Consider the following 16,905-nt stretch of genomic DNA (forward strand, 5'->3'; position numbering starts at 1 on the left):
GCAAATAGCGCTTGACGGCGAGGGGCTTATGAGCTACCAAGATATCATTAATTCTACTTCTACCATCAAGAACCTATATTGATTGACTTTAAAAAAACAACTTATGACATAGCTATAAGCAATTTTCAATTTGTTTACCTAGGTGTTGTACAGTAGCTTTTGAAAACAGCTTATATGAAAAACAATAGATTTATTTTATTGTTTGTTATAAAAATATTCTCTAGACATGCCCTTATATTATAAGCATTTATGTCATAAGTGCTTAATTAAGTTGTTTTTTAAAAAACAAGACCCAAATACTCCTAATGTGAATACCTATGACACCACCATATAAAGAACTCTCTTATGGTTGTGTATATGGTTTAGGATGTGTTTGATCTGCTAAAAAATAAGGGACTGAACAGGACAACTCCTGCTGTACTGTGTTTGATTTTAAAACTGTTCTTGGTACTGGACAAATTGGGGGCCAAGGGACAGGACAAAACTTGAAATTCTTGTCCCCCACAGAATCACGGGACAACTTTTTGTCCTCAGCACAAGTTGTCTAAAATACCAAAACAACCTTTTGTCCACCAAACATCGTACAACACAAAGTTTGTTCAATACCTTAAACGTTTGTCTTGTGTTGTTCTGTCTTGTACTATCCTGTATTGTTCTGTCCAGTATTTATATTTTGCAGATCAAACGGACCCTTAGAGTGATGTTATTCGAACATCAAAACCATATTCAAACACCATATACAAATGTATCACTTATAACTATTGATGTAATTTGGAAAGGGAAAAAAAACTAATAAAAAAATGAACTCATATCTGCGCCGTATTTATATACGGTGTCAGACAACAAAATTGTTGTCCAAATAACATTTCACTTTGGTTTAGGAAATTATAATGGCATGGCACAAATTGAATTGAACCATTTGAGGTACCTCACTCTCCTACCCCCCCTACACCAAGGGAAGCAAAGGAAGAGATTCAAACAATTACAATTAATTAAAAAGGAACGAAAGGAACTCGCCCGACTTGGAGAAATACACCACATTTATTTGACTACATTCAGGACTCGAGGTGAACATAAAAAGAAAGAAAGAAAAAGCCTATATATTTTCTGCTATCTTTCTTGAGTACAACATATTTTATGTATGTGCTGACTCTATATACATGAAAATGATGCCTATGCCTCTCCAAGGACAATTGTAGCTTTAAGTCCTTGATTCTTCAATAAAATTATGATGATCAAAATAAAAAGCTTAATAAAGTCACATTTGGAGAAGATTATTCACAGTAACTGTCACAGAATTTGTCCGCTGTAAGTCCTGTACAGTAGTATCAAAAGCTTTAGGATCATTTAATATATACAAAAAGCATACATTTTGCATAATAAAATTAAGGACCGGAAAAATAATTGAAACCCCTAAGGGCATCAACCATAGGGTGATTGCACATACACCACATCAAATATAACATTTAATAATTAAATGTTTAAATTGTGTTGTCAAATAGCGGCTATAGCTTAGTGGAACTTGAACAATTCAATTTGGTTCTGGGATACACTATTTAACCAAAGTATGGTCAAATAGTGGCTATTGCGCGCTATAGCAATGTAGTGCAGCAGAATTTGAACAATCAGTTACATCAACCTTGAGAAATTTTTGGGTCAACTATGTGTACAATTTTTTTAGCTCAGTGCTGCAGACACACTAAGCAAAATTGATGGATTTGTAAAAGAAAGTGCACATATCTTATTAACACTAGCAACAAGGGTGAGATTTCATGAAATAAGTGCACAAGATATCTCAAAGTACAAACTTACTTAATAAACTACACTTATTGGCCATCAGTTATCATTATATAATGCAAAAGATCTAAAACATACCTGGAATATTATGTCATCGGGAATATGAGGCAGAACCTCTCGAACAGTCTCAGCCATAGCAAGTACATTTGCTACATTATCATTTCCAGATCGTGAAGGAGTCCTTATATGTAAACCACCATTTCCTCCTGGCAATCTTACACCAGGGGAAGGAATGGTCGTCGGACTTGGACCACTTGTTGAAGCCTGAGACGGATTAATAGGCCAAAGGTTCCAAGAAGCATCATCAAAGGTAGTCTGAGCATAGGTTTCTCCAACAGATGCAAGATGTCTCATCATCATTTGAACTCTTCCAAGACCTACTGTTCTGATACCAGTAGATGGACCAGCACCACCATCAACACCCTGATTTGGCCAAGAATGCAACCATCCCGAGTCCAGTCCTGCACCCCTAGATAAGAAACGGAAAAATCAGCAAAAAAGAATGCACCAATACATAAAAGATAATAAATCTACATATAAAAAGGTAAAATGGAGTAATCAACCATTCTGATCTTGCAATAAATTAAAAAAAAAAAAAAAATCAGATAAATAAATGAAGACTTGTAGGCATAAAGAGTTTGAGTAACATCCTCTAATATTTGTGACACGTTTCCGATCGACGATCGTTTTTACTTCTATAGTGTTTTCATTGATCGACAGCTGAGTTAGGAGGAATTTGTGTCTTCTTGTACTTATAACTGTTCAAAACTACAACTCAAAAAAAGAAAAGACATAAGGCTATGTGGCATGGAATTTGAAGATTTTACCTCCAAGGAACACCATCGGCATTGTTGGGTGTCTGATTTGGAAACAATCCTGCTGGCATGGTATGTCTAGCCGAGTTTTGACGATCAAATCCTGCACTTATTTGGCGTGCAAGTTGCTCATCACTGGATATTACCCCTGTACTTGCACTAGTTTCATTTTCTGGGCGACCTGCAAAAAGTGGCTTTCGGCATGTTGGACAAGTGTACATCTCAGTCAGGCCTTGATCCAACCTAGAATCAATTCAGCAACAAATAGTATCTCACTAAAATGAACACAAATTAACGCAAATAGAAACAAATGAAACTTCATAAAATCAATCATACCAAGATCTTAAACATGCAAGATGGAAGAGGTGATTGCAGTTTAGCTTTTTAGCCTTAGCCATGGGTTCCTGTCATAAGCAGATAAAAAATATTATTCAAAAGTATATCCCACCAACACCAAGATCAACCAGAAAGACAGAGGTTTGGCAAACTAGCATACTCTACAAATAGCACATTCATCTTCATATGCTCTCAGCTCCTCGGTTGTTGCATCGGGAAGAGCTGCATGAAGTGCTCCTAGAGCTATCCTTAGCCTAATAAAGCCTTTGACGCGATTTATCATTGCACTAAGTAACGCCTGCTCAAAAAAAAAAAAATTAATACAGGTAGCAGAATATGCAATCATCTGAAAATTTACAAAACCTATGCAAATTAAGAATTGAGATATACAAAAAACATTTACACGTATATTTAGAAATAGCACTGCATCTACAAGATGGAAAGCCATGCCATGAAGCCGCCATATATACAAGTAATGACCAAGTGCCATAAAAAATGTTGCCATATCCAGGAAAAATCCCAAGTTTCGGATGAGAACTCCCTTCCATTCCAATAAAGATCCTACAGTTACACCACATTATTAGGAAGCTCAAATGGAGACATGTCATGACTTATCGGGGAAAAACTAGCCAAACAAGTTCACAGTAATCAAGATTATATAGGTAGTGTAAACCAAATATATTGACTGCAGCAACGATAAAAATTAAAAGAATTAAGGTATTCTGAATAAGAAAAAAGAAAATTGAATGAAAAAGTGGTGTTACAGCATATCCTCTGTCTAGGTAATACAAAAAGAATCATATATAGAACAGGAATGCACATATTCTTAATACCCCAATAGAATTGATTCATTATAATAAGTTCCAAGATCAGACTTTTATCCAAACTACCTGCAGTTAATGTGTCAAGCAGTTTCCGTGTTCGGAAATCACTGCCACTGCAAGCCGAATGATGAATCCATATGTCAAGCAACTGAAATCCATGTACCAAAATGGCCTACAATTCATATCACACCATAAACAATATCATTAAACCATGCATGATTATATGAGCAGATCTCAAATCTGGAAAGATGCATTTTAAATACCTGTAGGGTCTCGAAAGCGATACTTAAAGGCTCAAAGAATAGTAAGAGAAACATAGACGACCCATGTGTTCTATATATTGAAAGACAAAACCTCATCCTAGGAGCATACAAAAAGAGAGAAATGTCAGAAGCATCCCGGGCTATAATATTACAAAACTAATAGTGTTTGTTTCAGTCTTAATGAAAATTAAATCTAAACGGGTTCAGAGAAGATTAATTATGCCATAAATTCAAACAGGACAATCATGAGTTCCAGAGTCCTAGCTGTACCAGAGAACATCGACCAAGAAAATGAATAACAATGCTGAATATACACGAAGATATGTCCATGGTGTGGCAGATGGAGATGCATTCAGTCGCTCCAGTCGATCTCTAGCCAGAGCTTGAAACATCTGTGCAAATATGTAAAACAAGTTAATGAGCATTTTGTACAGATAAAATCTCAACAGAATATTATTTCAATATGTTCTCTTCTAGTATGCTATAAATACCTTTAAAGAACAAAGCACGGCCAACCAAGTTGACCAGAGACCTGCCTGATAAAGTGTTGGTGGCACAATCAATGGAAGAAATGTCCCCTGTTCATGCACCGGAACATAATTAATAACAATGAAGTAGCATCGTTTATGATTTATCAACATCAAACTGTCCACATTACATTTAAACTTTTCAAAGTTGATACAATATATATTTACTGGCTGCTCACAAATGATTTCCATACCTTTAAGTCAAAACAAACAACAACGATATTTTCATATTGTCAATAAACTTGTACGTTATGCAATGATGAAAAGTGAAAATATGAACCAAAAACAAAAAAGCAAAAAAAATCCTCAGTATCCCAGCACGTCAAACAGGGTAGCAATAGAAAAATCATTCACAACAACTTCATCCACATATTTCATAATCCACATGTCTAAGGAACACTTATATTGACAGTGTCAACTAGCTCATAAAATGTTCCGTTCCAAACACTAAGCCAACATACCAATGAAAACATTCGATCTTAAAAAAAATGAAAAAGGAGGCCCAATCAATCCCGAATCATATAAAGCATTACAAATTAAACTCAATAGTATTTGGAGGAAACAATTACTACTTTGCAAAGTTAATTTTTCAGTAAATAGTCAATAAATTTTCAAGGCGACACATTTCATAAACCACGTAAATTTAAAAGCACTAACCTTGTAAATGACATAATTAACGAGACGTTCAATCAATTTACGAGTTTCAGAAGGATACAAGTCTGCGAAAAACATAGCCTGCATGTGATAAGAAGGACCATGAACAGAAAGAACAATATTGATAAAGGAAAAAAAAATATTTATACCATCATGGAAAGAAAAAAAAATCATGGACACCCTTGTCGCCTATTAAATTAATTACGAAGTAGAAAAAGAGGGGAGTGTAAAGCATCATTGTAACCCTTTTCCAGGGGGGGACAAGTTTGAGTTGGCAGTAATAATATATGATAATAATTCACCATCAAAACTATCCCCGAAGGTGTAGCCTATTGGTAAAAGGGTTGGGACACTAAACGAGTGTAGAAGGAAGTCCAGGGTTCGATCCCTGTTGCTAACATTTAGCCCCTCCCCTCTAACAACTAATATTTTCTGATCAATTTCTTTTTACCATCACAACTTTTGGGAACTTATTATTTTATATTAAGCAGTGACAAAAACGCCAGACATGACAGTGACACGCCGACACCAATAATAAGTTAAGACCCCCCCCCCCCAAAAAAAAAAAAAAGAGTGAAAATCACACTCAAGCACTTGGCCATTCTACTTCAACGCTACTTGTTTCATCCTCTACCTTTTAGTTTGAAATGAATCAGGATTCAAGAGAAACTCTACAAATAATATTAAAATACACATCATATGCCAGAAGTGCTAAACATACCACACCATATATCATATCACATTGGGTATAATCTATAAATACTTCATATTAGTAACTACTATTCCACAACAAACTCACCTTGAGACAAAGATTAAGAAGGACAAATACATTGATCATGCAATTTGTCAGTAACCCTATGGTGGTATACAAACCCAAAGGTAACTCAATGTCATGATTGAAATTGTCTAAGTGAATTGAATTCCAGCCGATTAGTCCATCTGACTTAAGTTTATCTAATGATAAATCTGTGCAAAACTGAAGACCTACAAAACTTAACACTGTAGAAACCGCCGAAATCGCTATAAACTTCAGAGCCATTAGTAATAATAACTTTAGCCTCTATGCTAACACCTATCTCTTGGGTTTTCATCTGACTTCAATCATTGCCGCCCTTTGTCCATAATTAATATGGTTCAACATCCAATGGAACCAGAGGGCAAAGTTTATGAAATCAGCTTAAAATTCCACCGTCATTCAGTTACCATCTCAGGTCTCCAAAAGAAACAAGATACCCTAAGAGAAAAAGAAACCACAAGTGATCAGTTAAAAACTTAAAATGCTACCAAAAATAAACAAATCCAAAGTCAAAATAGAAAAAGGAAAACTTTTTTCCGAGGTAAGTAAAGTCCAGCAAAAAATTGTTCCACCCAAGAATCAAACTTGGATTCTCCCAAAGGATTGAACCCATACAAAATCAGATCATAACTCACTACTTTAAACTACCAAAATTAAAATGTAACGTTGAAATGCAACCACTAACTAAGTGCAAGTTTGGAATGCTGGTGAGTTTAACGAAATCACGGTGGCACCCTAATATTATTAAAACTCCAAAGGATATCTTTTTATGACGATAATGGTGGCTCAAAGTGATTCTAACAAAGTCACCACCAATCCAAATATGCACTAAATCAAATGCAGCAATCAGAATTAGCACATGTGAATATGAATTTTCCAACAACCAAATTTGAAAGGAAAAAAAAAAAAAAAACTCAATTTCCAATTCAATACAAACAGAGAAAACAAAATTGATACAATACAATTTTTTTCCTCACAGCCACAAAATCCACCTACCCATCAATGAAATTTCAACTAATCCAATTCCAAATCACAAAGAACCCTAAAATCATAATCCAAATAGGATTGAGAATTTGCAACGAAATGAGAAAAACCCAACAACCAAAATCGATTATAAAATCAAAAGGGTGATTGAGGGACGAAAAAAAAATCAAAATTTTGTTGTGAATTGGAAAAGCAAAAATATAATTGAAAATGATAAAAAAAGAAATGAAAAAAGGAATGGAACCTGAGTCGATCTAAAAGGAAGGTGGGGTGAGGAGGGTTGTTGGGGTTTCTGCAATTATCGTTCGCAGTTCAGAATCAACACGAAGAACAGAGAGAGAGAGAGAGAGAGAGAGAGAGAGAGAGAGAGAGAGAATTTAGGCAAAGAAAAAAGAAAGACTATATATATCAGGTCAATAATTTTGCGGGAATTTAACTTACGTTACTTTGCAAACATTTTTTTTTTTTTCCCTAATCTATTTGACCGCTTAATCAGGTTCGGTCGAAACACAATTTTAGGGTAAGTTTGATTCGCAAAACAGTAAATATTGCACAAAACAGTACAGGAGAGAACAAGATAGTATAGGACAGGATAGAACTATATCTGATAGTGCGATAATATTTTTTATATTTGAAACAAAAAGTTGTCACATGGTTTTGTGGGGGACAAAAATTCTTGTTTTTGTCATGTCATTTGCTACCTATTTTGTTCAGTCTCATAATCAGTTTCTACATCAAATAGAGTACAACAAAAGTTGTTCAGTCCCCTGTTTTTTAGCAGATCAAACGGAGCCTAGGATAAGTGGTTTCAGCTCCGTCCGATTGTAGTTGCGATGATCAAATTATGGTCTCTCTATCAAATTCAGCGCCAATTACAACTAGACACAGTATCCATCGATACTTTGCAAATATTATTAAAAAAAGTACTATGGCTTTTTTTCGTAAAAAAAAGTACTTTGTGGTAGCGGTGGCAAACAAGTCAAGCTCATCGGGGCGCCCTGTTTAACCTGCACATGTTTGCGAGCCGAGGTTTTAGGCTCGGTGTTTTAAGTTGGTCCGCCACACCTAATCCACTAAAAAAGCGGGGGTGGGCCGCATTTTTGTTTTATTTATTTTTTCATTTTTTTTAGGACTTGAGATAAAAAATGGAGGAAAAACTTAAACTAAACTTGATTTGCATTGTTTCTATTCTCAATATGATTTATTTTGATTTTGACACTTATTTGTGTGATTGAAATTATCTCGAAGAATAATGCTAGCAACACACTCTCTTAACAACACACATTCCAACACACTCTCTTTTATTGGTTGAAATTCACATGGGTCCCATAAAAAAATGTGGACCTATATAACTTTTATGGGACCCATATAAATTATCTTCTTTAATGTTGTTTGATTGAATTTTTATTATTGGTTTATTTTATTTACATTTCTTTACTTTAAAGAATAATATGTTAGAGATTTTAAATTTGATCATACTTTCATTATAAAAAAGTTATTAAATAATTAATGGATTTGATCTATTTTTTGGAATTTATTTGATTTATATTAAAGACCAAATAAATCAACTATTTAATAAATTCGAAAAATTTTGACGGAATTAAGAAGGTTATTGTTGTTGAGATTGATCCTTGTATGGTTCTTGAGCTTGAAAAACACTTTCAAGGAACTCCTGGTATGGTCTTGTGATTCCTTTGAGTAAAAATTTGTGTGTTTGTTTGATTTTGATTGAATTGTGTTAAAGTAAATAAAATCCTGACACCAACACGATCCCGACGCTTAAACTTAATGACGTGTTTGATTTTGGTTGAATGGTAGGAACTTAAAACCTTAAAGAAATCTATGTAGTTGTGTTAATATACTATGATGAAGACATTGTAGGTGTCGGAATCGTATGAATCGTTCAGTTTCCATAACACCATTTTGCGATGGATTTGTTAAAGGTGCAACCACTTTTGTTATTACCGATGATTTAAATGTCTTGCCGCACTCGATGGATCACATGTTATTGGGTCTGATACAATTTCACAAAATTGAACGTCAATGTAACTAAGGAAAAAGTTTTATATTCGCAACTTATTTTTTGTTTGCTAAATGTTCTTAGCTTCTTATACATGCTTTAATTTGTCACTTTTTAACTTTTATTTTTCAATTCACTTTTCAATTTTTGATTGATTAGTACTAATTCTGTACATAGGTATAAGATCTGCTCAAGTGTTCCTTGCTTTCCAAGACACCTCTAACTGATTTGTTTATGGGAAAGAAACTGTTTATTGAGAGATCGAGGAGTTTCTCTTATTGAAAGAAACTGGTTACTAATGATCTGGTAATAGAACCATGGTTGTCTCCGATTTCATCTTTATGTTTACTTACCCATTTCAAAACTCCTCTCAATGATTTGGAGGAAAAAGTTGTCAATATTGGCTTCGCAGAGGTAATTATAAAACAGTGAAAACTATATGGATTTATCACCTTCACTATTTTCTGCTTGTGTAAAGTTTTCACATTAGGCTGATTTACTATGAGACTGATTATGCAGCAATTGCTTATTTTGCATTATGTGTTGATGCAGATTATCAGCATATTGAAGGCAGCTTTAAGCTCAACATCAGCTCTCACGAATGGTGTCAATCTACTCAGTTGTTCGAAATTGATAATTAATTCATATATAATATTTAAGAGGATTGATTTTACCTTTTAAAAAGATTAATGACGTAGCTTGTTGTCGGTTTATCTTTCATTCAAGTATAATTATCCTACATATATATAAAATTCATTGTGAATGACAATTTTTAAAGTTTGAAATAAAAATACCCTATAATATTTTATTTTAATTTTTTTTATTAAACGTATGTTTGATTTTGACTAATAAAATTTTGTCTCGAAAAAAGTTGTGATTTTAATTTTTAATTTTTTTTTAAAATATTAGGGGTCAGCTGATAGCTGAAAAGTTAACGTCATTAAATGTATATGTAAAAAAAATTTACGGCACAATAATTAAACTTTATAAATAAATAAATAAAATTTCTCGTTTTATTTATTCTAGATCCACACCGACTATATTTATATTCTCATTTTTCTCCCCGAAAAAAAAAAAAACCCAAACCGTCATGGGTTCACTCGATGCACCAATCAGTGCGGAAAACGGCACCGTTCCGGCCGCCGGCCACGGCAAATCTCCGTTAACCGATGGAGGCATTCGCCCCCTTCCGTCAGATTCGGTACCGGAGTACGAAGCATCTAAGCGGCGGAGATCGTCTGTGCTTCCCCTGGAAGTTGGGACGCGCGTGATGTGCCGTTGGAGAGATGGGAAGTATCATCCTGTCAAAGTCATCGAACGTCGCAGAGTTCATGGCTGTGGACCCAACGATTATGAGTATTACGTTCATTATACTGAGTGTATGAATCTAATTTTAATTCTTTGTTCGCTTTTTGTTTCTAAATGATTGGAAATTGAATTATTAGGGTTTTGAATTTTGAAGTTTGTGTTTGAGTTTGAGTCTTTTGGTTTTCAGAATTGGTTGAATTGTGTATTGATTAAGTATTAGTATTTATTGGAATGCCAATTTTTGACAGAATGTATGGATTGTTAGGGTTTTGAAAGATTGAAATTTGAATTGTGAAGTGTATGTTTGATTTTGAGTTTTGTGGTTTTGATAAGCAGTTGAATTATGTATTTTGACTCGGGGACTGTTTGGATGGACATATTTGAGCTTATTATCTACTAAAATAAGTTTTGTGACACTTTTTGGCATAACTTATATGATATTTTTCATAGGCCTTTTTTCAACTTATTTTTGTAAGTTCTCCAAGATAGTTTATGGAAACAGCTTATAGCATATACACAAACAATTTAATTAAATTTATCTGATGCTAATAAAAATAGGTTATGGAAGCTTACACATAAGCGCTTATCATGACAAGCGCTTGTGTTATAAGCTGCAAATAAGTTGTTTATCCAAACAAGGCCGTAGTATTATCATTTACTAGAATTTTAGTTGAATTGATTTTTGACAGAATGTATGGCTTATTTTGTTTGAGGCTTTGTTTATGTTTTTTAAAATTCCGAACTCCTTCCCATATCTTTTTGTAGTTGCTTTTTGCTATGTTTATTTGTTTTCTGCATGCAGGGATGCTAAAATGCTAATTGTTTGAGTCTTTCTTCTGAATCTCTTTTTGTTTTTGGCAGTCAATAGGAGGCTTGATGAGTGGGTGAAGCTTGACCAGCTCGATCTTGATTCTGTGGAGGCAGTTGTTGATGAGAAAGTGGAGGATAAGGTAATGATCATATATCTTCAAATTGCTTGCTTGCATTTATTTTGGAATTTGTCTATTTTTTTGAACAATGCATATAGAGGTTTACTTAGAACGATAGGATTCTTTTCTCCATGAAAGTAAGTATATGTTTATTGAGAAAGAAGAATAGAATTTGTAACATCAACAGGATTTACCTTATCCCTTTGGCCAGTCCAGTTGCTCTTTAGCATCTCAAGAATTTGCGCTGTTCATAAAACATAGAAAGAGTAGGTGTCTAGGTTTGCGCAAATGAAGAATAAAATTAAGGGCTTGTTCTCAGATGCCTATAAATTGCCCATTTGAAAAAGCACTGGGCATAGAAGGAGCTGTTATGCAGAGTAGTGCAAGTGACATTTAAACTAAAACTAGAAATCAGCCAAAATTGCATTTTAGATATTCTATACTATAGCTTTAGATTTATAGGCTGCGATGGTGGAAATAGAGAGGTTTAGGCTTGCCCCCGTTAGACTTTGCCTATCTTCCAATATCTCTGTTTTCTACAGCCACAATAATAAAAGTTTTTTTTTCCAACTGGATGGTGTCATCTCTGTTCGTCAAAATAATGACATTAAAAACTTTGGCCAAGTGTCTGAATATTTGTTTTGTGGTGCTTTGAAATTAAATATTGATGTGTAGTCACTTGCACTGGCTGTTTTCTATTTTAATACCAAGAGCGGTGCTTGCTTTTTCTTTTATGTTTACCTTTTATTTCAAGACATGCATTTTCTTTGTGAGTATACTCATTTAGAAAGCTGACTTGTAATTTTCCAGGGGGCATCAGGTTTGAAGATGACACGCCACCAAAAGAGGAAGATTGATGAGACACATGTTGAGGTAATGAATGGCTGCTTTTTAATTATAGCTAGAACATAAGCTGTTAGACAGAAATAAAATCAGAAAAGAACACATGCTAGATGTTCAAACCATTTAGTCTTTTTACATATTTACTGTTAACTTGTTAGGGCCATGAGGAGCTTGATGCTGCTAGTTTGCGAGAACATGAGGAGTTTACAAAAGTGAAAAATATAGCTACTATTGAACTTGGAAGATATGAGATCGAGACATGGTACTTCTCCCCATTCCCATCAGAATACAATGACTGTTTGAAGCTGTTCTTTTGTGAGTTTTGCCTCAATTTCATGAAGCGCAAAGAGCAGCTTCAGAGGCATATGGTGAGTGGTGCTTGAAAGATTCCTTTTTCCCCTTCATTTCCCTTTATTTTGGAAAGTGGTTATTTTCTGCTGTGCTATCCCTGTTTGAAGATAATTTACATTTGACTAATGTGTTTGTATTTTGCATGCAACACCCTTATCTTTTTCTCTTCAGTCTTTTTGCTGCTTTTTACAATTGGTGCTTAAATTGTATTTATGATAATTGAAACGTAAGTTTATTTTAATTATATGCTTATTTTTTAAGCTGTTTCCTTGCAATTCTAAAATTTCTTTCTGGTTTTTATATTACTACTTATAATCTTGTGTGATAATAAACCTATGGCAACCAGGCTGTTTTCAACTAGGTGGGTTATTTTCATGGATAGTTGACTTCAATGGAATTGACTTCTACCAAAAACCAAATATAATTTCGGGTTGATTCTATTATATTTTCTGGTATGCTTGGAGTTAATAAAAGGGTACTGGACTAGTGGGCCGCCATATGAAATTGTCTACTGATATTGAATGGCATGATTGGTGTTTCTTCCAGGGGTCATAAAATATCTGAAGAAAAATGTCAGTTTCATATACTGAATTGTTATACACCTTTTTCTTCCTCTTGTACCAACACCGCCTTCCTGTTTATGCAGAAAAAATGTGATCTTAAGCATCCCCCTGGTGATGAGATATACAGAAGTGGTACACTGTCAATGTTTGAGGTACAATCTTAAGTTTTAACTCTAATGCTGTTTTCATTACAAGTTCCTTTATCGTTCTTCGTTGAAGAATACTGTGTTATCCGGCTGGCAGTTGCAAAGTGCAAGAGTGTCAGTGTGTGTAGTTTGAATTTTTCTATATTTTTTTAATTATTATTACTATATGTTTGAAAACAGGTTGATGGCAAGAAGAACAAGGTTTATGGGCAGAATCTTTGTTATTTGGCCAAGTTATTCCTTGATCACAAGACCCTCTATTATGATGTTGACCTGTTTCTGTTCTATGTTTTGTGTGAATGTGATGAACGAGGATGCCACATGGTCGGATATTTTTCCAAGGTAAATACAATGTAGTTTCATTATTTTTGTTTGTTGTTAGAGAGTTTTAAATTTGCTTACTTTTACATCTAACAAGTCCATTTAACTATTGTATCTGTACTTAACTTAGTACACGGCCTTTGAATTAGCAGGACCATTTATGATGCCGTATTACTATAATTTTATTTATTTAAGAGGTTTACTTTATGAACTTAGTTTGTTGACAGCATCAGTGATTGTTGTAATAAGAAAAATTAACTTTTTTGGAATAGAAATATCTTCAACTTCCATATTTCTATTGGTTACTGCAATTATGTATTCATTTTTTGTCTGATATTATGGACAACCTTAGTGATTATTGATTACTTTTTTTTAATTGTAAAGGAAAAACATTCTGAGGAGTCTTACAATCTGGCATGTATCCTCACCCTTCCACCTTACCAAAGGAAAGGTTATGGAAAATTTCTAATTGCCTTCTGTAAGTTCTTCTGAAATATTGGCTTCTTTGTATTTGTTATAGTTATATATATGTGACAGCGTGAGTAAAATTATTTATGATTTCAAACATTGAACAGCATATGAACTTTCGAAGAAGGAAGGAAAAGTTGGCACTCCTGAAAGACCCCTTTCAGATCTTGGACTGCTAAGCTACAGAGGATATTGGACCAGGGTTCTTTTAGACATTCTGAAAAAACATAAGGGAAACATTTCCATCAAGGTAAGACTCTTCCATTTTTTTCTTTTAATGTTTGGCAATGGCAAACTCAAGTTCATATGTTTACAGATAAAGTTCATTCCAGTTTTTGGTCTCTGTTGAACTTACTCTTGTGTTCATTAATGTTGATTTCAATTATTTTTGATATTTAATAACTTTTTGGTATAGATGGTATTTTTTTTATCAATTAATTAATTTTTTATTTAACAATTGATAGGTGGGTATGTTTAGATGAACAACTTAAGAGCTTATCATATGAGTGTCTGTATCAATTCTTTCTACTTGTCAATGCTATTGCTAAATGAAGAAGCTATTTGTTTTGCAGGAGCTGAGTGATATGACTGCAATCAAAGCTGAAGATATATTGGCAACTCTTCAGAGCTTGGAACTGATTCAGTACAGGAAAGGGCAGCATGTCATTTGTGCGGATCCAAAAGTTTTGGATCGCCATCTCAAAGCGGCTGGCAGAGGGGGTCTCGATGTTGATGTTAGCAAGTTGATTTGGACACCTTACAAAGAACAGAGTTGATCCATCAAAGAAGAGCTACTACGATGTAACTTTTGCTTGTGTATAGAGTGTAGACTATAGGTTTATTAGTCAGTAACATTGCCCCTTTGATGTATGTGTATTAACTATTAACAACTTAGATTAGATGACAATAGGAAAACTACTTACCTGATTGATTTATATGCTTAGTATTTGGTGTCTGTATTACTTCATATATGTATTCTACTATTTGGCAGTTGGAATGTTTTTGTACATCGTGGTATTTTATTTTTTTTACATATAACATTCACTTAATTGTAGGGTTTTTGATAATGTAGGGTAAATTGAACTATCATTTAAGGGGTTGACTTCTCCCAACAAATGCTTCTCCATACGCACCGGTAGGGGATCGAACCCAGACCAAATTATTTGTTTTTCCAATTTTTATTTTTTATGAATTCGTGTAATTTTTTAGTTATTATATACCAGCATTATTTTTTCCTCTTTACTATGTTTTGACTTATTTTTTTTCTCTCCCAAGCCTCTTCTCTCTAATTTTTGCTCGAGTTTTAAGACTTGAAGCACATTTTTTGTTGCTTGTGATCAACAATATGAATAGGGTCGATGATGGTCGGTGGTCAAGGAGTCTTGACCCTTGGATTGTGAACTTTCTTGATTGATTTTGTAGAGCTGTCACATTTTATCCGACGAATCAGTTGGTTTGTTCACGTATATAAATATTGCTCTTCATTTTTTGCATCATTCACACTCTCATCCTCTCTTCTCTCAAGTCTCAACTATCTTATTTGTTCTTGCAACTTTCTTCTTGACAATTCTTTTAAAAAATCCGTGGGAAAAAGACTGTATTTTCGTCTTTTATTAGTCATAAAATTCTTAACATTGCTTTTCGATTCGATGATGATTGAAAACGTTATATTGATTAGGAGGGACTTTGAGCCATAATAATTGAGAATATTATAATCGGTCAAAAAAAATCTCACTTTCAAACTACAACACAAAATAAAACTTTTCATACATTTGCGAAAACTAACAAAAACACTATTTTCGTTAAAACGAAAACACTCTTTTATCTTTTAAATAAACAAAATAAAAAAATTAAAGCACTTCACAATTTAAAATAATTTTTTTATCAAAAGAGGAAAAAAAATAAAGAAATTATAACTGTAAATATTGTAATAAAACTGTAAAATAAAAAAATAAGAAATGGGCTTGACCAAACCAATAAAAATAACCGAACGAGGCTCCAAGATTGCTCCAAGATCCTTCCTCATCCATCATCAATTTCTCTCATCTGAATCTCTCAACTCTCTCCCTCCCCGGTTGTTTTTAGTTGTTATCTCCCTTGTGGATGTGCACCTCTATGTGTAGTTCTCTGTCTCCTCACCAGATTACACAATAGCAAGCTTAACCTGCAACTTTCTGGTTTCTTCAATCTGTTGGAAACCTGCAACTATCTGGTTTTTTCTTCAATCTGCAATCTCTGGTTTGGTTTCTTCTCACACCTTTTCCTCCTTTCTTTTATCTTTCCTCTCTTTGGTGCAGTCTTTGCACCACATCTTCATCATTCTTGTTCTCTGTTTGTTGTTCTTGCCTGGCTTTCTTGCCTTATCTCTGTTAACTGTGCCCCTACCACCATGAATTCACACCTTTACTCCAAGAAAGCACCTGCAAATCCAGATAAAACCACATATCAATCCATCAACCATAACCCTCTTCAACCTATCACCATACCCAACAGCCCAAGAAACAATGATATAAACTACTTTCAGATACCTAATGAAAATCAACACAAAAATCTCTCCACCCACCAACCAAATCACCCCATAACCACAGATCATATCACACATACACCCAACACACCAACAAACCACAGAAATTTCTTTAACACACAAAACCTGAACCACACTCAATCTATTCCAAGATCCCCTTTGAACATGGACCTAAACCAAACCTATGATTACACTGATATCCCAGAGAGCAGTGGGACAAGAAACCAAACAAATATCCCTAACTTCAGCTATTACCCTGAACAAGTCATAGAAGAAGGGCTGAAAGCTTGCAATATCAGTATCTTGGGCAAGATTCTCACAAATAAGCCAATATCTGCAAGTTCCATCCAAAATGGCTTAGAGAACATATGGGGGTCTCCACCAGGCTTCAAAATACAGGAAATTGAAGGCAAATTTCTACAGTTTTTTATGACTA

At 34.2% G+C, this 16,905-nt stretch overlaps 2 protein-coding genes across 4 annotated transcripts; one reads left to right on the forward strand and one right to left on the reverse strand.

The window, feature by feature from the left end:
- Positions 1-793: 793 nt before the first annotated feature.
- On the reverse strand, positions 794-7,414 carry LOC123915657 (E3 ubiquitin protein ligase RIN2-like). Of its 3 annotated transcripts, none has more exons than XM_045966857.1 (13): positions 7,241-7,414; positions 6,016-6,450; positions 5,220-5,297; positions 4,527-4,613; positions 4,306-4,427; positions 4,036-4,132; positions 3,839-3,944; positions 3,352-3,509; positions 3,109-3,246; positions 2,949-3,016; positions 2,625-2,855; positions 1,876-2,266; positions 794-1,315 (listed from the first exon to the last, which is right to left on the reverse strand). In XM_045966857.1, the coding sequence occupies exons 2-13, from the start codon at positions 6,253-6,255 to the stop codon at positions 1,259-1,261; spliced, it is 1,773 nt and encodes a 590-aa protein (XP_045822813.1). In that variant the 5' UTR covers positions 6,256-6,450; positions 7,241-7,414; the 3' UTR covers positions 794-1,258. The 3 variants fall into 3 exon arrangements, with proteins under 3 accessions (XP_045822813.1, XP_045822814.1, XP_045822812.1); XM_045966858.1 differs by having other exon boundaries at positions 7,009-7,403; XM_045966856.1 differs by having other exon boundaries at positions 3,109-3,509; positions 7,241-7,397.
- Positions 7,415-10,041: 2,627 nt separating this feature from the next.
- On the forward strand, positions 10,042-14,980 carry LOC123916814 (histone acetyltransferase of the MYST family 2-like). The gene is made up of 9 exons (XM_045968354.1): positions 10,042-10,395; positions 11,186-11,274; positions 12,064-12,126; positions 12,255-12,464; positions 13,094-13,162; positions 13,337-13,498; positions 13,862-13,955; positions 14,053-14,195; positions 14,518-14,980. Exons 1-9 carry the CDS (start codon positions 10,107-10,109, stop codon positions 14,719-14,721), a joined length of 1,323 nt encoding a protein of 440 aa, XP_045824310.1. The 5' UTR covers positions 10,042-10,106; the 3' UTR covers positions 14,722-14,980.
- The last annotated feature ends 1,925 nt before the right edge of the window (positions 14,981-16,905 follow it).

Source organism: Trifolium pratense, linkage group LG3 (genome assembly GCF_020283565.1).
Source record: "Trifolium pratense cultivar HEN17-A07 linkage group LG3, ARS_RC_1.1, whole genome shotgun sequence".
Lineage (NCBI taxonomy): Eukaryota > Viridiplantae > Streptophyta > Magnoliopsida > Fabales > Fabaceae > Trifolium > Trifolium pratense.

Excerpts from the sequence above, each read along its gene's own strand:
- LOC123916814 (XM_045968354.1), top strand. The coding sequence starts at position 10,107 with ATGGGTTCACTCGATGCACCAATCAGTGCGGAAAACGGCACCGTTCCG. Across the intron at positions 13,163-13,336 it reads GTACACTGTCAATGTTTGAG|GTTGATGGCAAGAAGAACAA; the intron begins GTACAATCTTAA and ends GTTTGAAAACAG. Across the intron at positions 13,499-13,861 it reads TGGTCGGATATTTTTCCAAG|GAAAAACATTCTGAGGAGTC; the intron begins GTAAATACAATG and ends TTAATTGTAAAG.
- LOC123915657 (XM_045966856.1), bottom strand. The coding sequence starts at position 6,255 with ATGGCTCTGAAGTTTATAGCGATTTCGGCGGTTTCTACAGTGTTAAGT. Across the intron at positions 4,133-4,305 it reads TTCTTGGTCGATGTTCTCTG|GATGAGGTTTTGTCTTTCAA; the intron begins GTACAGCTAGGA and ends GTATGCTCCTAG. Across the intron at positions 1,316-1,875 it reads CCGATGACATAATATTCCAG|GACTTACAGCGGACAAATTC; the intron begins GTATGTTTTAGA and ends ACTACTGTACAG.